The 26042-nt window shown below is 43.9% G+C and overlaps 1 protein-coding gene across 1 annotated transcript in view; it reads right to left on the bottom strand.

The window, feature by feature from the left end:
* Nucleotides 1-26042, bottom strand: part of HIVEP3 (HIVEP zinc finger 3) — a 370547-nt gene that overhangs the window by 19364 nt on the left and 325141 nt on the right. Inside the window, exon 7 of the mRNA XM_078681902.1 lies at nt 23287-23385. Coding sequence (XP_078538028.1) covers nt 23287-23385 — 99 coding nt within the window. The remainder of the gene's footprint in view (nt 1-23286; nt 23386-26042) is intronic.

The raw sequence follows: 26042 nt of genomic DNA, 5'->3' as shown, positions 1-26042 counted from the left end.
TTATAGTTCACACAGGAAAATGTGCTCCCAGATAAAACAACTAAATGGCAAAGAATGCCCGCTCTTAACTGGCAGACCAAAATTAGACAATTCTCATATTCAGGTGTCTGCTGAAAGTAGAGCACATATTTTGTTAAAAGCTACTTTGTCTACTCCATTAATGCCCCTGGCATAATGGGCATTATTGTATTCAGGACCGAAAGGCTGTTATATGGAAATCAAGGTTGTGCAATCATAGGGTGTTCTTAGCACAAGAAAAGAACAAGCACATCAAGGGTATTGATGGCACATTTTTAACCTTTGGGAAGTGTGTAGAGAGACAAAAGAATTGTCAATAGCTGCAGAATTGGGAAATTACATTACTGTCAGTTTTGACTTTATTGTTACTTTAAATGTTCACATTATAGTAACTTCATGGCAATGTCTGCATAATGCTCTGGCAAATTGGAAGTCCTCCAGTGTACAATAAACTTTAAAATATTGACCAAAAAAACAGTATTCTGGAAGAACTAGACTGCAAATCAATCTGTTTTGGGATGTGCTATACTGAATCCTACACAAGAACAAATTCAAAATCCTAAAGCATACACTGAATTTCAGGATGTGTTCAGCAAAAATGGTGCAAATTCGTTGCCCCCACACAAGGAGGGTAATTGTTGTACAGAACTGCTTTCAGGTGTCACACGGTCATATATATCGCTGACAATAAAAGAAGACAAACTTTTAAAGAAATATATTGAAGAGAATTTAACCAAAGGTTTTATAACACATTGCATTTTGCCACAGTAGCTCCTATATTCTTTCTCTTAAAGTCTAATGCGATCTGATGCCTTGTGTGGATAATGGAGAATTGAATGCTAGCGTAGTAAAGAATCAATATCTATTACCACAGATTTTTGTACATCTTGGTCACTTTGCACTGTTACTCTTTTCACCAATTTAGACTGCAAGGAGAAAATATTTTAGCTGAGAACAAAGTAGGTGATGGGCAGAAAACCGTTTCAGAACCCGCAATGAACATCTCACATACTTAGTCATACCATTTGGCATGTGTAAAGATCCAGCATCTTTACCACACATGGAGAATGACATCCTTCGAGATTTGTTGTCATTCCAAACAACACCCTAATCTTCTCTAAGGATTTTGAATCCCACAGAAGACGTGGGAAAAGTTAAAAGTAAATTGAAAATCCATTCTTTGTATGCTAAATTAATGGAATGCTTAATCAAAGTTCAATCTATGAATTTCATCTGTTTCATGTTATCTGATAAAGGAATCAATGTAATACATACACATACAGATTCCCTGCAGTAGTGAAATGGCCCTGTCTACGTAAGATGAAAGACCTCCAGTGTTTCTTAAGTTTCACCAAGTTTAATAGGTATTTAATAGAACCCTTCTCGGCAGCTGTGGCACCCACTGTTCAAATGACCAAGAAAGGTACACATACCAAATGGGGTCCAGCACAATGCAACACTTTTGAACATTTGTAGAAAGCATGTAAAACGTCACCTTTCTTAAGAAACCCTGCTTATAACTTACTTTTCATTTCATTCAGCCAAGCATGCTGACATAATTTTCTTTCTGGACAAGGTTTGTGCCCTCAGGCGTGGAGCCCAAGAACCAATTGTTCATGCCAGTGTACAAGTCCCTAATTTAAGACCTTTTTTAGACGGAAACGATTCCATTCCACAGGATGGCCGGAGGACGGTGAGGAATTTATGGTTAGATGGAGCACCCACCATCAAATTCAAATTCAAATTCAAAAAGCTTTATTCGAAATTCATATTTGAAGTCATAAAAGCATACATTTAAAAGTTTGATAGCACATAGAATACAGCGTGAAAAAAGAACAAGGTTTATACATGCATCAGCATTAAAATGTAGTAATACCAAGATTTTTTTTTAAAGAATCTAAAATGCAGTTAGTTTATAAAATTCATTACATTGAGTTCCTGAACTTAATCAATAGTTTTAAAAAACTCGATACAGCTTGTACGACAGTAGCATTTTCTAACTGTTGCAATCTGATGAAGGCAGTTCTGCAAGTACGGTAACCCCATGCCTTTAGGATTGGTTTCAGTAAGGCCGCCCTAGGAGCTGAATAAAATTGACAAAAAAGAATGCAATGAATGTTTGATTGGGCGGAGGTTTCATCGCATGGGCAGGTAAGTTTCTCCCTTGACCAAATGTTACAGACTGGGAAAGTAATTAAACAAAAGAAAGCACCACGCCTAAAACGGGTCAGTAACATTCTAGAGTAACAGTTAAAATCGCTTGTAAGGTACAGTTGGAGTCCTTTATTGATGGTGATTAGCTGGTAGTCCAAGACTGACTTTTTAGTTTTTTCCTTGACCCATCTGTTATTGGCTAAGTAGTCCAGAGCCGTTTTTTTCAATAATTTTCTTGCGACCACCTCCATACTGGATGGTCTCATAAAGTACTCTGGGTGGCCAATCTCGGTCATCAGGTTTTTAACATATGACAGCCATTTAATGCTGCTAACACCATCTAGGGTCAAGCAGTCAGAGATTAAATTACGATTTTAGTAGGTCTCCGGCGTGACCCACACCTTGTGCCATAATAGTATGGGTGCAATTTTTATGGCGTCTAAAATGTACGATAGGCCCAGTTCAATGTGTGTGAGGTAGGTTGCTGAAGATTTGGGGACCCCGAGCAGGTATCTAGTGTGGAGAAGTGTGGCTCACTGGTTAGAGGAGGCAGACCTGGAAGCAGAGGTCAGCCCGGGACCAGGGTTCAATTCCCGGCTCGGCGGGGTCTTGAGTCCTAAAATGTCCATGGACTCAACAATTCTCGCTCCGGTGCCTACTCGATTTACGGGTTCACACTCTGCGACTCTGGGCAATAGCTTGCTTAATCTCCACAACGGCCCCTCGCGGCGGGATGCCTGGCTTTCACCTTGCGGATACCCTGCCGGGGTTAACTCACAGGGGAATACCAGGACGGGTTCCCTAAGCAAGCGCTTAGAAACCGCTCGGTGATTTGCGCTATATAAATTCCTTTACATTTACATTTACATTTACATCTGAGGTGCTGGTTCTCGGTTAGTTGAATCGATGATGCATTATCGATTCCCCAGATACCTGCCCCATATACGGCCGTGGAAATGCATTTAGCCTTATAAATTATAGTCAGTTCCTTCACAGGTCTATCTCCTATTTTAGCCGCGAAGTTGTTCAGGGCGCCTACAGCACGCGAGAACGCTAAGTTTCTTGCTCTCACGGCGGTGTGCCAGTTACCTCTCCTATCAAAATGTATTCCTAGATAGGAGAATTGGTCGGTGGTCTCGATCCTCCTACCCTCAAGAAATATTGAGCAGGGAGCACCCACCAAAAACAGCATTACTGAAGGTAAGTAACATTGTTCTGATGGATACTTCTAATTCCAGATTCCTCACCTTTAGTGTAGAACAGCAGTCCCTCCCCAGTGCTGGGTTAGTGGAATGACTTAGATCACAAGTATTTGCAGTGATGCTGGTTATGCTTAACTATGTAATACTGTCAATGCCCAAAAATAGTTCATTTAGATTCACAATCACAAATCCCTAGCCCAGTCCTGGTAGTGTGGCACAGAGTCATCAGGCTTTACTAGTGGAACATGTGTCAAGCATTTTAGAGAACCAACATGGACGATACGTAATTGACATGACTCAAAAGAAATCCAAAACGAATTTATAAACAAAGCAATTTTTAAAATAAATGTAGACAACAAAATGAACACAATCAATAAGTATAACCAGAGTTATGGATTTTAGAAGGAAAAATAAATCAGTACAATTCAATACTGCAGAATTTTAGCAATGTGGTCCATCGTAAGAAGCGCTAGTGACAATCCGTCACTTGCAGTTCGAGTTGCATGGAACCCACTGGGGGGAAGGTTATGTGTGTCCCAGGACCAGGTCATAACAGTCAGTTGAATTGTACCTGGCTCATAGGGCCTGGTACAGAGTTGCTCTGCCTGTTTCTGGTGCTGAAGTTAGAGCTACGGGGGAGCTGGTTTTATCACGTAGTGGGTGCTGGTGAGGAAACAGACATAACAAGTCAACAACGGGGCCACTGAGGTAGTCGGATGAAGGTGCTGTGAAGTTCCCTCATGTTGCAATGTTGAGTAAAAGTAGTAGTAGCCGGACTGGCCACCAACAAGCCTTGCTGCTGTAAAGTTAGTATGAAGTTATTTCGCTGTACGGACAAAATGGTAGCCACCCAAATCTTGCTGGAGGTCAGAACTATGTTTTCCACAATGCACTTAATCATCTACTTTTAGGTAATACCTCGGAGGGCCCAATGGCCAGTGATTTTTTGGTTCTGAAGCGTGCTTTTACATGCAGATTGCAGGGGACTAGTGCCACTAGTCCAAGGTAGCCTGGAGTTGCCTTTGGCTCTCAAAGGGGTCCCTTTGTTTGGGGGACCCAGTTGTTGGCCCACGACGAGTCGCAGTCGTGCAGTTGCACAGTTGTTGCCACAGGTGCAGAGTATCTCCCCTTGGTTTTGTGCAGGACCTGAAGCTGCATACTCAGGTCTCTTTTTTGTCCTTCATTGCAATTCAAATTAGAACTGATGTTCTGGTGCCAGGTATGCCCCTTAAATCCTAGACTTAGTGGTGTTAGGGGTGTGGGTGCAAGTAGCCAATGGGCTACTAGCCCCAGTGGATAATTCGCACCTCAGGTGACCACATTTGGGGCTTTGTGCCATCTTTGCTACCCAGAACCTTCTATTCTGTCACTTTTAAAAATGGCAGAAGCCTTCTTTGACTGTACAGACCAGGTAGCCCACCCTGGGGGTGTGTCTAGCCTTCTTGGAGTGTACACCTCCTGACTACATAATGTTCCTGCCTACCTGGGTGCAATCGTTCCCGGGGGCTGAGGGCAGCTTTTTCCTTTTTTGGGAGGCAGCATTGATGCATATCAGAGGTGATGTATGCTTTGAAGCTCACCACCTTGATGTGTCACTTCACTAGCCAGCCTGTCAGGGAGGGAAGTGTCATCTCCGTCCCAGCCAGGCCTTTGTGTCTGACTCCTGGTAGTGTGCACACCTATTGGCATTGGGTCAGATTCCTGTCATGGCGGCAGCAGCTGCAGGCTGTGAGCTAGGGCACAGGAAAGGTTGGGCAACCACGTGAGCAACCTCTATGGTACCCACTTGGGTGAATGTCACATCAAATATGAAATGGGAATCATGCCAGGGGTGATCAGACAAATTATTTGATACCACAATTGACATATCTCAGTGGGACCATAATGGAGCTGGCAACATCAGGGGTGCCTGGGTGCCAGCCCAGGTTATCCTATGGCCCCCTAATCCCTTATAGTAGCACTTAATGGAAAGAGGTTACTATAGGGACATATAAGATAGCAGTTATATGCCCCCCACTTTCAATATAATGCACCCTATCCCCTGGGCTCAGGAGGCCTACCTTGGGGGCGACTGGCATACAATAAAAATAGTGCTTTGACTTTGCCACACATGGTGAGTGCAAAGTCGTGGTTCATGCAGTTTGCACTGTTCATGCAGTCTGCAATGGCAGCACTGCTGTCATCTGTTTACCTGGGTCACTCTGGGGGGCACAAACAGTGTTTCGGGCCCTGGTGACCCTTTTAACTCCCATGCCCTGGGTATCACTGGTGCCATTTACCAGGGGCTTCACAAAGGGGGTAAAGACCTTGGCAATTGGGGTTAAACATTCACATGTATCAAATTTAGAAAGAGAGCACTGGAACTGGGGCCTGGTTAACAGGCTGCAGTGCACTATAAAAGTCGTAACCATCAGCAATGGCTCAAAATGTGTGTGGGGTGACCATACAAAAAGCACACTTTCCTACATGACGCCACCCCAAGAAGAAAGCCTATGAGCAACTAACCTAAGTGGGAAAACTCGGAAAGGCCATCTAAATCGGCATGGTCAGTCCCTGGTCTATTATCCACTGCAAAGTCCATACCCTGTAAGCAAATGGACCACCTCAATAACTTATGATTCTCTTCTCGCATCTGCATCAGCCATCTGAGAGGCCTGTGGGTGGTTTGAACCTTGAAGTGAGTCCCAAACAAGTATGGCCTCAGCTTTTTCATTGACTAAACCATAGCAAAGGCTTTCTCTCAATGGCTCTCCCACGTTGCTCTCCACAGAGGAGTCGCCTGCTGATGTAGGTAACTTATTGATCCTGGCCCTTATCATTTGTTTGTGATAACACTGCCCCAAACCCATGTTCAGATGCATCAGTTTGGGCAATAGACTCCTTTCCATAGCTGGTGCCTTCATGACAGGTGCTGAACAAATAGCCTCTTTCAAGGTGGTAAAGGTCTTTTGGCATCCTGTGGTCCTTATGGCCTTCTTAGGCTGATGATTGGTGGTGAGCTCAGTGAGTGGGTTCACAATCGTACCATGCCCTTTCACAACCCTCCTATAGTACCCAGTCAAGCCAAAGAAAGACCTCACTTCGGTCTGGAGAGACTCCCACTTCAGAATGAACAAGATATTACCTTTGGTAACACCTTTTCCGGTAGAGAAAAGCCCTAGCTGAAGATTCCTTATTTTAAAATCCTACCCGGGCACCAGGTTGGATCTGGAAATGTTTTCCAGCAGTACCCCTGCAAGTCTGTAGAGGGCGTCAAGTAACTCCGCAGCGATGTCGTCTCTCGAATGTGACATCAAAAGAGTCCATATAAGCCCTCCCACAATGCCCTGACATCAGTATCTTTTGTGACTATTTCTACGGCAACATTGTGGGCCACTTAGAAAAAGCCATCTCAGAAAACAGTGTGCTAAAAGGGAAAAAAATCTTTTATCAACAAGTACAGATCAAAAGATCTGTAGTAGTATGCAAGAGGAGATCTTGGAGACAACAGGCCCTCAATTAGCAGAGTGGGGAGGATGGGCGGGTTGATAATGAATATGCAGCTAGATCTTGTCTCTACCAGATAAGGCATTACCGAAGGTAAGTAACTTGTTCATCTGATAGAGACATCTGGCTGCAGATTCCTTACCGTAGAATAGGATAACCAAGCAATACCATCCCAGGAGGAGGGGCTGCAAACGGACCTTACCAAAGACCACCAACAGGAGAAGCTGATCCGAAAAACTGAAAAGGACTAAACTATCCAAGCAAAAAATGATAGGGAAGCAAGATGCTCACCGAAAGGACTGATTCCCAAGAAGGACTATGGGAATCCCGTAGGGAGTAGAAAGTCATAAGACCAGGAGACACGGCACAGAACCAGTAAAAGAGGCAACCCCACACAGAATGCAACCTAAAATCGGGGAATTCAAGGGTACCAAGGACAATAATCCATAGAGTCCAGGCCCAAAACCAAATAGAAGGAGGAGCAGACACAGCGTGCTCATCTGCAGTAACACATATAGCAAATAAGAGCACCCACCGATCATCAAGGAAACTACCCTGAGAAGCAGATTACGAAAAAAGGGACCTCCAATGAAAGAACGATAGTGAAAGAGAGAGCAATGAATGTTGAAGAACATCGCTAGGAAAACATCAAGAACGGTAAAGAAACCGCTTTTAAACTGAGAACCTCGAAGGTACAGAAAACACCCTCTGGGATAATGTAATGCAGATGCTAACTGAAGAGAAGGAAGGAAACAACAAGTACAACCAAGAATGTTAAACCAGAACACCAAGAAGGATGGAGGAAAGATACAGCAATGGACATGAGTACAGAAGCCCAGACGACAATATGTATAAACACACACATATAATTACCTGAACTAAAAGACATCCACAAGAGATCCATTCAAGAGATAGGTATATACAGCAGATGCATCTAAGGATAAATGCATGTAAGGATAATTCTGCATATAAAAAACATAGAAATCCCTGCAGACAGATGTCATACAGGGCACAGCAAAAGTATATCCACTTCTATGAAGGTAACCCACGTCCACCGCCAGTGAGCAGGAGGGCGAGAAGTGCAGGAATGAAGGATTCTCCATGAACAGAAGTAAGGAAGGACAGAGACAATACACCCTACTGTCGTAAAAGAGATTACGACAATATCTGAGGTGGAGATAGAAGGACAAGGCTGGGAAACCGCAACAGAATACCACATAAGAGTAGGAATTGGAAGGAAGAGACCACTAAAGGAGAACTTGAACCCTCCAAGAACCAACACCATCGACCAAGGAAGGATGCCAGCAGGTGGTATCAGGAGAAGCAAAGAATAACAGCACTTGGAAAGTCCACCATGAAGAAAAAGAAGAAGACCGCAAAGGTGAAATGAAGGGCTGGCGGAAACTAAGGGCAACAGTTAGATGAATATGACAATCACACAATGTCCAACCATTAGAAGCAGGAGAAATAGGTAAGAAACCTGACCAACTCTTCAAGGAAACGTGAGAAAAATTAGGATATGTCACAAGAAAAAGTAATGAAATAACCGCACCAAAGCAGGAGGGTGAAATGTAACCTCCCCCATAGAAATAGGGACGCCACAAAGGCAAGTGTGGAGGGAGGAAAGATACAGGAAAGAAAGGGAAACACAGTCCCTTGTAAAATAAGGATACCATGCAAGGATCCAAACAATCAAGCGGACCAGAATCCCAGGTGAAGAGGACCGAAAAGAACAGCAGAGACAACAGCTGTCCAACTGGTGTGATGGCAGATATGCATGTAATAGGCACAAGAATACAATATGCTGGAGACAAACAGTCTCAGGAGCACGATATGGCTGGAGTTGTGGAATACAGGTCTGAACCAATATGAATACAACATGAGAAATCCATGCATTCCAGAGTAAAAGAAAGCAAAGAGAATGGCCACACCAAAATGGGTTGAAGATGGCAATGAAAGCTAATTAGTTAAAGAGGTTGCCTTCCTGCAGCACCAGCATAGCCAATATGGACATGAAGGCAGAGAGGTGAAGTCCATATAAGGGGCACCAAGTGCTTAAGTAGCTCACAAAAATGCCTCCAAGGCATACAAAATAAAATCCCCGAAAAGGGGGAACAAGGCTATAGTGCAACGGAACAACATAAACAGAATACCTGCCACAGAGTAAGTACTCAGCTAGGAAACTTCAAGTGGCAAAAGAAGCCGAAGAACAGACTCTCAAGAGACGGCAGAGTAAGATAAGTTCTAGATGTCTGGAAAAGAAACCTGTGACCAACAGCATAAATGACACAAAAAGTACCTGCAGAAAGCAGGAACACCACACCGGATGTATCCCTGGAGGGGAGAGAAGTACTCCGTCCAATGAAGGCAGAAAAAATTCAAAGCAAGGGGAAACATCTGTCACCAACAACCTTAGTACAACAACAGAGTTAAGACTCCGTACCACCGTAACAATCCCTGAACCGACAAAGCTGAGTCAGCGTGCACACCATAAAGGGAGGTGCCATCAAAAGGTATGTCAATCAAAGCAGTTTGCACAGCCTCTGAAAACCTGGAAGTACGCAAGCATGTGCGTCGATGTAGAGCAATGGACGAGGCCATAGCCCGACCAACAGAATCAGGAGTATCCATACCACAGCGGATGCTAAGTGTGCAAGCTTGTTGCCCATTTTGTACGAGGGGAACAAGAGCATTCCAGGCTTCCTCCAGAAGGGAAGGCAAGAGGCACTCCACAGAGTTCCACAAGGTGTGGGAGAAGCCGGTGAGCACATAAGTGTTCAGAGAGCACAAAGCAGCGCTAGAAGAAAAGAAAATGTACCTACCACAAGTGTCATATTTCGTTGCCTCCCTTTCCAGAGAGACAGGGGTAAGAAAATCAATATTTTGCAAAGCTAAAGCAGCTTGAACAACATAGGTTTAGTAAAGGGATTTCTAATTGGACAGGAGGGATCCTCTAGAGCGGGTGATGCCTGTTAGAAATTGAGCGATCTACTGGGAGCCTTGTTTCAACTTTAGTCCAAACACTCAACAGAATATCGATAACACAGTCACTATCAGGAAGTACAGGCTCAACATTAGAGCGGGCAGAGAGTAGAACACCAATCAAAGGGTCTGTTAACAATTCCAATGAGGAAAGGTGTAAATACAGGACAACCAAAACCCCACTGAGCATATCCGCCAGCGCAAAACTCGCCCTCATAGCCAACCCAGGAGGATGCTGGTAAAGATTCTACACCACTGGCATCACCCAAGTCAAGTAACCAGATAGATTGTGGCGGGAATGGTACTGTGTCCAGAATTGGAGGGGGACGCACCACACAGACTGCAGTGCATCCATAGCCATGGCGCTCAGAAGGAAACACCAGGGGGGAAAATCCGGGATGGTTGGCTCCATCGGCGCCGCATCCAACACCATGACCGAAGTCGGTCGAAGTTGAGAAGGCTACGCCTCGACGTCGGAAGAATAATAATGGGCGTCGACTGCACCACTAAGGAAACCAGCAGACAAGAGACCAACGCCGATATTGGAGTCGGCAGACCCTGAAGCAGGAGCCGAAGGTGGGAGCCATGATGGGCTGTGCACCAGTGCCACTTAGGTGGACTGAGGAAGATGAGAAAACTTCGAAGACTGTGACATCTGTGCCGCTAGCAGCTTCATGCGACGTTCCCTGCGTGCGTTCGTTCGGAGCTGTTGACAAGAGTTGCACTTGCCGAAGTTGTGGTGCTCACCCAGACACCACATGAAAACCGAGTGAGAATCTGCAGAGGACATTTGTCACCCACAGGACTCAAGGTTTGAAACCCGAGGACATTGAAGAAGTGGAAAAAAGGCACACTGCTCCATTGATAAAAAATAGTCAAGTAGGCCGAAAATGGCCAGAGCAACTGCAGTGCAGATCCGCTTGTTAGTGCAGGGAAGCAGGAACTGACTTCAGCGCATCGGGGAGGGCTTATATGGACTATGTTGAAAAAACATTCGAGAGACGATGTTGTTGCAGTGTCGCTCGATGTGCAGAGGTACTGCTGGAAAATAATTCCAGATCCAGCCTGGCACCTAGGGAGGATTCTAAGACCCAGGGAACTCTTTAACATTGTGAAAAGACACACTATGTCTGACCCCCCTCTTGCTTTAATCGCCACTAATGAACGATGTAAAGAAATTGCTAGCTTTTTCTCTGACAAAGTTGCCAAAATTGAGCAATCATTCTTACAAGTCTCCTCTTTTCCCACCGTCCTTACCTCCCTCTCTGACCCACATCCCCTCACGGCAGCTCCTCCTCAGGTTCCCATTGCTCACCAAACAACCCCTAAAAGTACTAAAGGCTACCCTAATCACTCAAAACTGAAAAACAACCCCAACTGGTCTGACTTCAAACCTTTGACTGAAAAGCAAGTCTTCAATATAATCAGGAATCTAAAGCCATGGGTCCATACCACTGACCCCCTTCCATCCACGATGGTGAAAAACCTCAATCACATCATCGCCCCGTTTTGGACTCTAATTATCAACACATCGCTCACCATGGGCTGTGTACCGATCTCTCTTCAAAGAGGACCAATCACACCCATTACCAAAAATCCCAGGACTGACCCAAACAATCTCAACAACCTCAGACCCATCTCAAACCTCCTGTCCCTAGTCAAGACGTTGGAGAAATGTGTCTTACAGCAACTTAATCATCATATACTTAAATACATCATATTAGACTTGAGAATATGGCCATTTCTTAGGGATATGTGTATCAAGGACAGGTTGGAGAGTGACCATAATCCCCTCTGCCCCTACATGGAATATTTTGTCGTTATAAAGATGGCTAGTCTCCACATCCTGGTTTCCACAAGAGACATACAATCTTCCAATGATATGCACTGCATTAAGTGGACCCAGGTAGTTGATTCCCCCGATATTCTGCCTGTTATCAAGGAGGACTTATCATCCTGTTCAGCCGAGTTGCCTTTTAGGGTGCCTTGCGGCGAGGATCAAGGGATAGTTACTGATTTTCATAACAAGTTGTTTTGGAAAATTCTATCATACTTTTTTATCCATGTAATGGCAATGAGTAGATGTGCCCCATGCTTTAAAAAGTTGGTTTAATAAAGAGTGCAGACGTTCGCGCTCCTTACTGGTTAAAGCCATAAAAGACGAAGACACACAGCGGGTCCACTCAGCAAGGAAGTTTTACAAATTAACTCAGGCTCATGGTGAAAGAGAGTGGGAGGAGGGGAGATGGCAGGATCTTAAAGCTACTTGCATTGATAAAGAATCAATCAGATTCTGGTCCTAGTTAAATGGAGTAATGCGGATAGCACCCCCCCTCCCCCTTCAAAATTACATTGCTCCAGACGTCTTGGTCGACCACTTCTTCCATGTATACTCTGATGGCTCCCCCACACCCCATAAAGGTTGTGCGGGAAGAGCCAAGTAACCCAATAACATCTTGTCTCACTGTCTCCTACGAGGATCTATTCAACTGAGCAGCGTGTCCAATGCTGTAGATGCAGTCACAAGAGGCAGAGCACCAGGACCCGATGGCATCCCCAACTGATTTATTTCTGCAGGACAGACAGAATAAGCCCAGGTATATTTTAACCTTGGCTAACGCCATTACCTGCAGTACCCCTATTCGAGATTCCTGGAAGGGCGCTAAAGTAATTCCTATAGATCTAGAGTATTGATAAAAAATGTATGTTTGTGGGCTCAGATGGCAGTGCAGGGCTCAGGATATCAGTGGGGTTGGGATCCGGCAGGAGGTACAGGTGCCCCACTGTAGTACAGAAAGTGACACAGTAAAGTAGTATGTGGTCTGGTAGATGTGAATGGGGACGTGACAGATTGTGAATTGCAGGAAGTGCGACATGTGGGGTGTGTAATGTGTTGTTGGGAGCGACACGCTGCAGAAGGATGGCCATTGGCATGCTGGCACTTGAAGAGAATGGACTGGGAGCATGAAGGGGAGTGGTCACACAGATTTGAGATGTTTGGGTATTCATGTATGCACCTATACTATGTCATCACACAAGCCTGCTGGAGTGGATTAAGTGTAAAAGTGAACAAAATTCACATTAAAAACCAACGGAGGCACAGAGGTCACTGTGAAAATACATATTTCTCCATATCCCTTGCATGAGCAACGCTGTAACAGTAGAAAAGAACGTTTTTCGTCCAAAAGGGATTGTAAGTTCTTGCTTGGTTCTCTTCCTCAGGCACATTTTCTAAAGAGTGAAGCTGCTTTTTCAAGCTCGTCAAGATGTCTCCTCTTCCACCTGCCCGCACAGGAAAATGTGCCCGATGAAAATTATAAGGATGACATCGAGAAGCTTTGTGGCTGGAGCCCTCCCTAAGTTAGAAATACTTTCCTACCCTTGTGGAGCTGACAGAGCAATAACTGTTTTTCTGCCTTTTTATGTCTCGCCTCTAGACGGTGCGCATGCGCTGTTTCAAACTGCGACAAGCTGTATCTACATCGGGGAGACATATTAGGAGCGATATTTGCGTTTTGAAAAAGAAATAGGACAAGAATCCCTGGTTTGGGTATTACACTTGTTCGCTATATATTGCCATTCAAAGATGGCGCCGGTGCACAACGCCACTATTATGCTCGTGACTACACTGAGACACGGTAAGCTAGGAGACCGTCAATGAAAATTAATAGAATTTGATGTTCTTTTGGGTGACTAGATATATTTTTCGTGTATGGCGCCTTATTATTCATATTTTGGTTACAGAACACGTACTCGTGGAGTAACCACACTGAAGGTCCTACGCGGATACGGCGGGGATCATCCGTTTACCGCAACAACCTTTTAATAAGGTGAGGTAGGAGTGTTATTTAATACCATAGTGAACTGAAGGAGTGAAACTGTTCTGCTTGTGTTTTAGAGGACTTATGAATTGCGTTTTTCAATTGATCAAACAATAGTATATTCTTGGTAAATCATCAGAGTCGTATAGTAGTTAGAATTACTGACTTTATTTACAAAGTGATATAATTTAATTTGTAGGATGAATATTCGCTTGATATTGATAACTACATTGGATTGACAATAATATTTTGGAATACAGACCGGATTTGACTTTTGGACCTTTTTTTGAGGTGAGGGTCATTTTACATTATGGACAGAAAGACTGTAAATATTGTTCAAATACTGAGAGAGATGACCGAGGGATGCTGTTAATCCCTTAGATTTGTACTTATCGGACTAGTGGAATACTGTGGACACCGTTAACGATTAGATATTGGTGAGTCCATACATTAAATTTGCATGTAATATATGGCAGGTTTACAGGTAAACGTTTTAGATTACAATACTGGGTATAATGTTGTCACCCGAGAACCATAACCTTTTAATATACTTTGCTAATTAGAGTATTGGTTACACTAATTTACACTGTTTCCTTTTTGTGGTGACTTGAGCACGTTTTTGGTGGAGCCTTTTTCTTATTCTTTACTTTTGAGACTTTTAACTTTTTTCCTTTACGTGTATTGGCTTGAGGGTGTGTCCCCTTGAGGATCTCTCCTAGCAATATAATAGGAGTGTCAACATTTGGATAGTGTATTTTGTAAAGCTTGTTAATTACTTTAAATTTTGGGTTGCAGCCCTGAAGAAGTCATATGTCTACACTGACTTGACGAAACACGTGTTGGCTGCGTCTTATCATATGGTGGACCATGGAATGAGATACACTTGAATTGGATTGAGAGACATTTGAATTTAGACATTAAAATTGAGCAGAAGTACTCTCCAAAGACTGTGTTTTATCAAATTGAGTGCTCGGAAGATTAACATAGTCTTGATTAAAACACAAATGTGGTTTACTTCTGGGGTTGTGGTAACTGGCCCCGCTTCTTCCTGAGCACCTTACTACGATTTGCTACGTTACATTACCTCGTATTTGCTGTGCGCTCTTTCTAACTGTTACCAAGTGATTTGTATATTAGGAGCGATGTTGTTCTAATTAGCATGAAGGCCCGATTATAATATTTTTAAAATCTTGTGCCCGGCTGCAACCACCACTTGCCACCGAACAGCGGCTGCGTGATCAGCACCCATTCCCCTTTCATTTTCTGGCATTCCCCCGATCTGTCGTGAAAGACTTTCTCCGCCTGCATTAAAAGAGGGGCTGCAAATGGGTCAGTCATACGCCTGTGGTATTATTTTTAAAATCTTGTGCCTGGCGGCAACCACAGCTTGCCTGCTGCATCATCAGTACACATTTTCCCTTCTTTTTATGGCGTTCCCAGATCCTTTGTAAGCAGCAGGGCTTAATTTGAGCCCTGGTTTTCGGTGCTTGTCACCAGCACTTAATTGCTGGAACGTGCACTTATGACAGCTGCCACATGGTGGCACCTTTTGTGCAATTCAAAGATGAGCAGAAAGAATCAGTTGTTTTTTATACAATATACATTAAAAACAAAGAATACTTGCCATCCAAGTTATTCTTAAAGCTGTGACAGCCTCAAACAATCAGAATTGTCACACTTGTAGCAGTGTGATGGTTAGTAGTCCTGTTAGTACAGTGGCAATGGGTGATGCAAACTGTGGTAGCCTCCTGAGGGGAGGCTCCTCCGCTAAGCAAGGGACTCACGTCTGAGCATATCCTGCCAACTTATGGTGAACAAAGCGGTACAAAAGAGTCCCTTGCTCACTTTGCCACTGGATTCAAGCAAGCCTGGCTGAAGACGGCTGAAATGCCAGAAACCGGTCCTAGGAAGCTTGTTTCCGGTCCAGGGAAGGCATGGCTTGGCAGTTTGGGCTGGACTGTTCCCATGAGGCACTGGGTCAGACTGATTTGCATATGGCCATGTCTGAACTGGGGTGGCAGAGTGGGCTAAAGAACGGTCATGGATTAAACCCAGATCTGTTGACTGGGTGTGAGTGTTTGATTGGTTCAGATGCTCCGTCCATTATCACCCCCTTTTGTACCGCTTTGTTTGCCATAAGTTGGCAGGATATGCTCAGACGTGAGTCCCTTGCTCACTTTGCCACTGGATTTAAGCAAGCCTGGCTGAAGACGGCTGAAATGCCAGAAACCGGTCCTAGGAAGCTTGTTTCCGGTCCAGGGAAAGCATGGCTTGGCAGTTCGGGCTGGACTGTTCCCATGAGGCACAGGGTCAGACTGATTTGCATATGGCCATGTCTGAACTGGGGTGGCAGAGTGGGCTAAGGAACGGTGATGGATTAAACCCAGATCTGTTGACTGGGTGTGAGTGTTTGATTGGTTCAGATGCTCCGTCCATCATCACCCCCTTTTGTACCGCTTTGTTCGCCATAAGTTGGCAGGGTATGCTCAGACGTGAGTCCCTTGCTCACTTTGCCACTGGATTCAAGCAAGCCTGGCTGAAGACGGCTGAAATGCCAAAAACCGGTCCTAGGAAGCTTGTTTCCGGTCCAGGGAAGGCATGGCTTGGCAGTTTGGGCTGGACTGTTCCCATGAGGCACAGGGTCAGACTGATTTGCATATGGCCATGTCTGAACTGGGGTGGCAGAGTGGGCTAAAGAACGGTGATGGATTAAACCCAGATCTGTTGACTGGGTGTGAGTGTTTGATTGGTTCAGATGCTCCGTCCATCATCACCCCCTTTTGTATAGCTTTAATATAGGCAGCCTCTAACAAAAGCAGCTACAGTGTTTTCCACGCGAACACCCCATTCTATCCCCCCCCCAAGGCGCGGTCCGACTCAGTTGCCAGGGCCGGTTTACGTTCCCAGTCCTGCCCTGTAGTGGAGGCATCCTCGCGCTGTCTCCAGCGCGTGGATGTCTCCGATCTCGTGAGTTCAAGGCATTGTTCAAATGCAGTTCCACGATCGGGCTCCGAACGATGTGTGCCAGGATTCTCTTAACGTTAGTCAGTTGACAGAGATCCTGGTGCGCATGGGTGCTGTATTTTACTCAATAAATCTAAGTTACTTACTTCCTCGCTTCCTGCTTCTTCTCTCACTTCGTTCACCCTTCAACAATCAACCTTCATCCAAGAGCTTCAGTGCTCAAGCTCTATTGCACTTTGATGGTTTGGTCAAATGTAACATTTGCATTGCTGGGTATTAGACAGTACTTTGTGTGTTGCTTGAAGACACTGCTACTTTTAGGAGAGACTCGAACTGAAAACCCGCCTGGCCCGGTATTTTATCTGAACAACTCAGAGTTGTCTCTTGAATGACAGATGCTAGGGCAGTCCGTGTGTATGGCGCCAGAGTTACCATGCATCCATGGATGATGATATAGTTCTCTAGTAATTTTTCTGACAACTGAAAATTGTGTTTATGTAAGTCCTTAGGGGAAGGTCTACATGTGTTGCTTTGTTAGGGTAACATCTATTTGAATATATGTAAGACAATACTAACACCCTACTTAGAAAAATGCAAGAAAACAGTGATAAAGGATAATATTGAAGTAATACAGTACGAAAATATTAGTGATCTGTTTATATGTATTGCTGGTTTTTAACCCCTATTTGATCTTTTTCATGTAATTAATTGTTGATATTTGTTTTTATGAGATTTTATTGGAAGAAAAAAACATTCTTTTTTAGTAAAAGGCATGGATGTCTTTGCAATTAACAGGCCTCGTAGTATGCTTGGGAGTATGAAAGAGCATTGATGAAGATGGTACATTTGGGAAAAGATTGGAGGTAACAATACATAGAGGGGACACAAGAGGGACCTTTTTCTTGTTGTTAAGACATCCATCGACTGTGCCTCTGCACCGTGTGGGGATGCCACCGAGCCTACACTGCAATGGTCTAACAGTAAAGTAACTCCAGAAGGCAAATACCGCAAGTTCATTTTCCTCCTACTGGGCCAGATTTCTTCCTTTGCTCGTGACAGTCTGGAATTCCCCAGGGAGGAACGCTTGATGGAAGGCAGACATTTGGTTGTTTTTATAACAGCGAAAAGGTGCATTTAGGAAAAAAATGGTGACGCCCTAACTAACAGGAAGCGATGGTGGCTTAAGAGGTACGGTTGACTATTCAGCAATTACATAGTGGACAGCATAAAGCGAGGGGTGGGGACACGGGGAGCCACGACCAATCACATCCGAAAGTGCGGTAGCAGGGCGAAAAGCGGCGCGAGGACTGCTGCTCTGCCGGGACAGCTCGCGATTCGTGCTCTGCATTCCATAAGGCAGCCAAGTGGGCCACAGTTCCTAGGTTACCAACGCTGCCGGCATTCCTGCTCTCATTCACAAATAATTCTATTTACAGTAAGCATACAAAGAACTATGCCACCCAATCAGCGGAGAGAGAATTGCCCTGTGTGAGTCAGCCCCGCGTTCTGCTTGCTATTTTTAGAGCCTGGCGAAGGCTGAGGGAAGAAAGCAGCCCCCTCACGTATAATGCCAGCTCTTTGTGAATCGAGAATGAACTGTCAGCGAGCAGGCTTGAATAGCTTATGTGCCAGGCTTTACCTCTCCAGGAGAGCTGCGTGGACAAAAGGCCGGGAAAAGAATACTGTTCACGGATACTTCAATGGAACGCAAGCGCCCCACGACGCTTCAATAGTCCGCCGAGAGAGCTTAGACATATCTGCAATATGAATGGGATTTTTTTTACTGCATTTCGAAAAAAAAAAAAAAAAGATTGTTTTATGAGCTTTCTCTTCTTTAATTTGTTTGGCTCAACCGACGGCGTGCCTAGTAAACATTAATTTCTGTGCATTATGATTTTCCACGAGCTCCAGAAGGACCTAAAAAAATGATTAACCTGAGAGGTCTTTTTACAAAAAAACAAATATGAGGGTCTTGTGCAGGGGCAGGCAGGTACCATGAATGACATGATACAGAACTTCTAAGAAAGCACAGTGAAGAAATGAAACCGCCTTCCAACAGGGGAGGGAGATGACGGCAAAAATACACTAGGATGGCAGTGGCGTGCATGCACCGAGTCAAAGCTGAGGCAGTGTTCGTGCAGCTGACACGAGAGATGGCAGACTGGTTTCACCTGCTTGCTTTGATGTTCTTGTCCATGTTGTGGGTAATTCAAAGCAACCAGGGGTTAGGCCACCATGCTAGGAGCATCTCTCCAGTTTATGACTTCTGAAAACCTACGCTCTAGGTCAAGCATTCGGAAGCTCGGGATACTCTGGCAGCACACTAGATTTCAGAGGGGGAAATTAGTCCAGACCTGCACTGAACAAAATCATACTCGGCACTGGGGAAACAAATGAAGTATAGCGCAAAACTGGCTGGCAGTTCGGGCTGAACAGGGATCAAACCCATAGCTCTTTGCTGGGGGTGAGTAGTTGAAAAGTTTCAGCACTCCGTCCATCATCTTGTTGGGCTTGCTATGTTTGCCCTAAGTGGCCAAGGGTATTCCCAGACTTGGGTCCCTCGTTAACTGCGCCACTGGATTCAAGCTAGCTTGGCTGATCAGAGTGACACTCGAAACCGGTCCCAGGATGCTTGTTTCGGTCAAGGGAGGACCTGGCCTGGCATTTTGGGTTTGACTGTTCCCATGAGGAACAGGGGCAATACTGATTTGCATATGGCTGTGTCCAAACTTGGGTGGCATAGTGAACAAAAGAATGATAGATCAAACCCAGATCTCTTGACTAGGAGTGAGTGGTTGAAAAGTTTCAACACCCCGTCCATCATCTTGTGTTTTCTATGTTCACCCTAAGTGGCCATGGGTATGCCCAGATGTGGGTCCCTTGCTTGCTGTGCCACTGGATCAAAACTAGCCTGGCTGATAAGGGGGGAACTCCGAAACCGGTCCCAGGATGCTTGTTTCCGGTGCAGGAAGGACCTTTCCTGGCAATTTTGGCTGGACTGTTCCCATGAGGAGCAGGGTCAAGACTGATTTGCATATGGCTGGGTCCAAACTGGGATGGCATTGTGAGAAAAAGAACAATGGATGAAACCCAGAGCTCTTGATTGGGGGTGAGTAGTTGAAAAGTTTCAGCTCTCCGTCCATCATCTTCTTGTGTTTGCAAAACTGAAATAGTGCCAGCCCTCGCATGTTGTTGAGTGGGGTTCTGCTGTTTGCCAGTGTTTAGGTAACACTATCCCTTTGGAGGGCTGACATAGAACAGTTGGCTAGGATTCATGGACTACTTGATGGAAGTCGACCAACATTATGACTTCCACTCAAACCAATCACAGCAACTGAAACTGGGTTTGTTTTCATCCAATTGCACCCAGGACTTCTGAGAAGTTCCACACAGATCTCTTCTGGCAACTGAGCTCATCAATATTAGAGATGAGTATTAACTACCCATATGCTGAAGATACACAACTTGTAGTCATCAACGAGGAACACTAGACTCTATAATATAGACTACACATTTTGCCATTCTCTTCCCCATATCCTTAAATCTGTGAGTGCAATGCTCAGATTTAGATGCAGAGGAGAAAACTGAGGGTGGGAATGATACACTTAAACAAAAAATTGAATACTGATGTCTTGAGTAGCGGGAAGCACCAATAAAAGAGGCACAAGAGCAAAACATGTCAGGATACGAAAAGTTTCCTTTCCCATCACTGCCAGTAAGAACACCTCATCTTGTATTCTGCATATAGTATTCAATGGCAAGTGCAAAGTTCAGATACAGGAAAGCTAATACCACAAGAAGAAATTCTGAGCCCAAATGCAGATATGAAAAAAGTAAAAAAAATAAAAGACTGACACGAGTGAAAGTTACATGTGAACTGCATGTTGGAGGAACACCCATACAACACATCCAGTCTAAAGTACTGAAACATTTCTAATGTGGAGTCATCCTGAGACAACAAAGTGGTTAAACATGAAAGGCTATGCAGACTGACATTTTGATTTGTGTGTATTAGCCCTATCATTCAATGAACAAACATCCACTAAGAAAATATGTGAACAACTCCAAAAACTCGTCCCTTGTATAGCAAAACGGAAGGGAGGAGGCTGTGAAAAAACAAATTAACTACTAAGCCTCTAGGGGATCAGACAAATAGAGGGCCACTCTGTAAACAATCTAAGCGTCCACTGGGCACGGATTGAAAGGCCTCTTTGCTCTGCCACCTTCTACATTCAACTCAAAGGTCAATGCATGGCCAGAGTTACGCCACATTACCATTTATATCATAATTGACCACAATCAACATTCCCAATGCCTGTACACCCAGAATGTATTGGAAAAAATCTTTACCCTTGCTCATTAGGCCCTAAATTCGCACAGGAATCGAGGTGTGCGTAAGATTGCCAAGCACAAAACCCACTTTGGCAGATTAGTGGTCTCTGGGCACAACGTGTGGGATGCAGCTCGGTTCTACACTGGAGTCCTTTTTTTACCCATTTAGTGGTCACTAGGCATTGCCCCACACACTATGCCACCAGTACCTTCTTAGTGGCTGTTTTGTTTTTCAACAAAATTGCAGTTTTCAAACTTTCAAGATAATAGTAATCATAGCGCCATAAAACGACCCCACTATATGCATGGTAAATGAGTTAATTAAACTATAGTAGAAACTCATCTCAAAATGAGGTTTATCACACAAACTCTGGCTATCAGTTTCATATTATATATTTTCACTATCACCTTTAGATTTAAAACATTTTTTTTTTTTCAGTAACTTTAAACTCTCCTGGGGCTATTCACAAAGGTAACTTACACTTGTGAGTAAGTTGAAACATTACTCTTAAAATTAGAGTAACTTAATTATTTGTAACTCTCATAAGATAGCGTAAAGTTACTTAAAAGTGTAGATTTACATGCCTCAACCCCATGAAAAAGAGGGTGTAGCCAAATTTATGAGTGTAAGTTAATACTGCCAAAAAGAAACAGTAGTAAACCCAACATCAAACATGGCCAACCACTGATACTGCAACACACTCCCCTAGGAAATAATCTAGAGAGTGGCTTAAAATAAAATCTCAAAGGAAATTATGTTAAATTACATTTGTTAAAATAGTTAAAAATATAAAACATAAAAATAAAAATAAAGATAATCAATTGTTGAAAACCATTTATAAAATTGAATTTTTTTAAAATGTATTTAATTATAAAACTGAGTTTTCCCTATACTTTACCATATGGAGATCTCCAACCAGACAACAAAGTCTCCAATCTTAATGTACAGGAAAAAGTCAAAACATTGATTTACCTCTAAAAAAAGTGTACAATTATTTCAATGTCAAATAATATTGTAAATTAATTGTATAAATTAGTTTTGAATGTAGAACAAAAAAAAATGCTGCAGCACTATCAACTTAATTTTGAATTAAATCTCCAATTTATTGAATATATTGAATTAAAATTATCCTAAAGTATTTTTTAAAACAATGCATTAATATAAACAAACAATTATGTACATAATTAATTAACACCAATCTAATTATACTGTATTACAATTTACTCTTACAATATTTTTTTATTAAAACAAAAGTTGTTAAAATATTTTTTACAATCAAATAATATATATGTTTTAGTTTTATATTTTGGCCAACATTAAATGATATCTGTTCATATGTGTAACTATTTTAAATAATTGAATTTAACATTATTTGCTATAGAGTTTTATGTCAAGTCCCTGTCGCCATTATTTTCTATTGGAGGGTGTTGCAGTGCCTGTAGTTGACCATGTGTGGTGCTAGGCTTACTTCAGCTCTGACCTGGAGTTTTTTACTTAGGTTTGTGATCCTTTTTGGCTGTAGTAATCTTAGAAATGCAATTTCTAAACAGAAATTGGCTTACTCTTTTGTGGGTGAGTGTACGTCCCTACAGAACACCCCTCCCTAACTCCCAAAATGTCTTCTTAATGCCTCCCTAATTCCCTCCCATTCAGTCATAAGTATTCCATATTTTCCAGCCACTCCTCTTTCTATCTCTTACATTTACTACTAAAATGCATAGTTACTTGTGAAGGGACTCTGCAGTCAAGTGGACATCTCTGCACAGAAAACAATAGGAGAGGCTTTGGTGGTGTCCCCATTATGATCAGAACCCAGCTGTAATAACTCATGCAGGCTTGCATGATTGCTGGGCTCTGTCGCATATACAAACTGCTGTATAGTGGAAAAATAGAACCATACTAAATGGCTAACTATTACACATCAGTCACAAAGGAGGGACTAAGGGCTTTTTTGACAGGTCCAGCATACATGCCTTACAATAATTAAGATACAAAAGGTATGCTGTTCCTAATTTTGACACCAGAGGAAACTGGTTTTGTGTGGTCACGAAGTGTAGGAGGATGAGGATTCCTCCTCTTGGAATATAGGGCGCTCACACACCCTGCAAGGTGTCCTGCTTCATCATATAGGCTGCTCTTCGTCAAGTCGGCGCTGCAATACCTGCATGCCTTTTGTATCTTAACTATTATACAACTCATATACAGGAATTAATATACTCAAGCACCTGTTACAGCAACACGCATAAGGAAATTAATTAAAATGAAAGGGCTATTTTGTGTGTTGGGCCACATTTGTCTTACAAATGTAAGCAACATTTAACTGTACCTTCGTCTGCTTCCAAGTCCAACGGTATAGACACCAGCACCCCCATTTCCTGACATTTTTTGCTGTGGGCTTTTGACTTCATATGTTTAGTCAGATTCCCTGAAAGAAAATAAAAATGTTATTAAGCCCGGCTACCATCCTTTTAAAGACACAATTGGTTGCACGCCTCCCTACTTTTATTACTGATTGAGCTTTCACAAAGGTCTCTTTTGGCCACCTCTAATGCCTCAATGGGTTCAGGTGGATGAAAGAGGGTATGACCAACAATTATTCAAATTCAAAGTAACTCTGGCAACAAACTAGCACAACTAATAAAGCATGCATTACTGTGATTAAAACTGATTTTAAACCATTGAAAAATGCTATGCATTACATCAGCTCATTCCTGTATTAGTGCAAAAAGTATGCTAAAACAAAATATACCCAACATGCACAATTGTTACTCCTGTTAAACGTTAGACCGAAAATGTCAACATTATCGGCACCATCTTGCTCTCCCTGGGCCCATTCGTGCGCATAAGCGGCAGCCATTTTGTACACCATGGCCTCCCTGCCCCGCGCCGATAGCCAGCGTCTCTCTCACTCTCGACCTCGCAGGCGACCCCTCGCGCGCTGACAACCCCCCCCCCCCCTCCACTCTCACACGTCTTGGGTCATAAACCCCTCTTCAGCGCGGCTCTGCCTCAGAACCCCATCCTGCTCCCAGCGCGACACTTCCCTTCATTCCTTTCATGGTCCCAGGCCCTTTTGATGCAAACCCCTTTTCCTGTGTGCCCGTTTGTCCTCCCCGTTCCCAGGCCAACACTTCCCTTATCAAAGGACCCCCGGGTTGATCAAAGCCCTCACCCTATGAGATCCGACCAAACCCCCACATTCCATGAATCGGCGGAATGTCCAGCTGCGCGGTAATCATCACCTGTTGCGCCAGGACGCTCCTTTGCTGGAGCATCTGTGCGCATTAAAAATGTCACATAACATAACATAACATAACCGGGGCGGGGACTTCAACTGTAAATGTGTGTGGGAACGGGTATGAAGGGGAGATTCGGAGGATATCCCTCCGTACATCAAAGCATTGCCAAGGATGTGTTGTATGTAATAAAGCAATAAACTTGTGTATAAGAGGCCAGGCCTCAGAGATGCGGTTAGAGCACCTCGTGACGATACTTGCTGTCCGAACCGATGTGTTCTCCTCCGGAGAGATGCTGAATAAAACCCTTGTTTCCTGCCTTCCAGTCTCCAGCGCCTGCCTCTTCATTTGATTATTATCTTGTGGGTTTAAGAGGCGACACCGCCGGGCAATACTTAAGGACCTTTTTATTCTGGTTGGTAGCTCAAACTTTAGCAATTGGCGTCCCAAACGTGGGGCCCATCAGCGACTCGTGGATCCAGTGGGAGAGGTCCTGACGACAGAGTGAACGACTGCAACGATCGGGAGCGCGCCTGTCCGATAGACCCTCGTCTGACAGCCGATCATCCGAACTTCACTGGTTCCGAACAGACCTCTCTCGAGTGATCTACGGTCCTGACTGGGAACCATCAGGAGTGCCGTGAGGAATACGAGGAAAAGAGGACGATCGGGCGCTGGATTCGGAAGACAAGAAACTGTCCATGCGGTCCGGGTAAGGTCGTGTAAACACGACGAATTGCGAAATGATTATTTGAATTGTCCAGAAAATACTAGTATTACTCCTTGTTAATTTATTTGGAGATCCTCTGTCTGCAAACGGAGAAACAACAGGCTCTCCCTTTTCAAACAGTGGAGGATAGGTAATACAACTGTCGTGTCTATCCTTCTCCCCCACTGATCAATTACTTGAAACTGAACTATTGTTCACAAACTGTTTTCTGGAGATTCTCTGTCTGCAAACAGGGAAGAGCCCCTCTCCCCCTTTTTACAGATAGTGAAAGGGTAGGTAACGCAGACCTTTGCGAGCCTACTTATTCTTCCCACTGAATTGTTTTTTTATTTTTATTGGTCCATGAGGTATTCACTGCTTGCAAACAACGTAGAATAGAAATATTCTGTCTAGTCTTTGCACACAGTGATAAGATAGGCAGTGCTGACTTTTTGTCCCTCATTGCGAGCCGTCATGTCTGTCTTCTCCCCACTGATCGGTAGCCTGTTTAGCCCGGACCGCTTATTAGAGATGAACCATCCGGCTCCACCGGAAGGCACCCCTAATAAGGACATGTTCATGAAGCATGGATTGATCGCTATAGCCTATAACAAACTGTAGCATAAATATACGAAAAAGAATGAAGGAAGTCAGTGGCCACTGATAGGATCCTTCGATGATGACAAAATAAACGCGCTAGAAACAGCCCTAGGTAAAAATAAGACAACGCCCGCTATGCTTGATAGTTTCGGCATGTGGCGCAAAGAAACTGAACAACATAAAAGGAAAATTGAGAGTAGGTTGGAAAAAGAGCTGCGAAAAGCAGCCCACCTAGCTGCTCAGAAGCTAGAAGGAGAGATAAAGGAAAGGGAGAAAGCCAAACAGAAACTAGAAATGGAAACATCAAGCCAGTGCCCGGTTAGAACACCCTCCATGCTCTACCCTGATTTATCCTCGAGACAAAAGCGAGCGAGCGATGATTTGCTGTTAGGCCCTCCGACCATCTACATGCCTCCTCCATATGCCCCTTCCCAACCCTTAGCACAACACCCACCACCCCCGGGTGCAAATGAGGGTAGTGCCACAGCATCGGCCCCCATGGTCTCTATGTCGGCCGAACCTCTTGTACCAAATACT

Source organism: Lissotriton helveticus, chromosome 3_1 (genome assembly GCF_964261635.1).
Source record: "Lissotriton helveticus chromosome 3_1, aLisHel1.1, whole genome shotgun sequence".
In the NCBI taxonomy this organism is placed as follows: domain Eukaryota; kingdom Metazoa; phylum Chordata; class Amphibia; order Caudata; family Salamandridae; genus Lissotriton; species Lissotriton helveticus.
The sequence above is the reverse complement of the archived record's forward strand: the minus strand, read 5'-3'. Positions and strand labels throughout refer to the sequence as shown.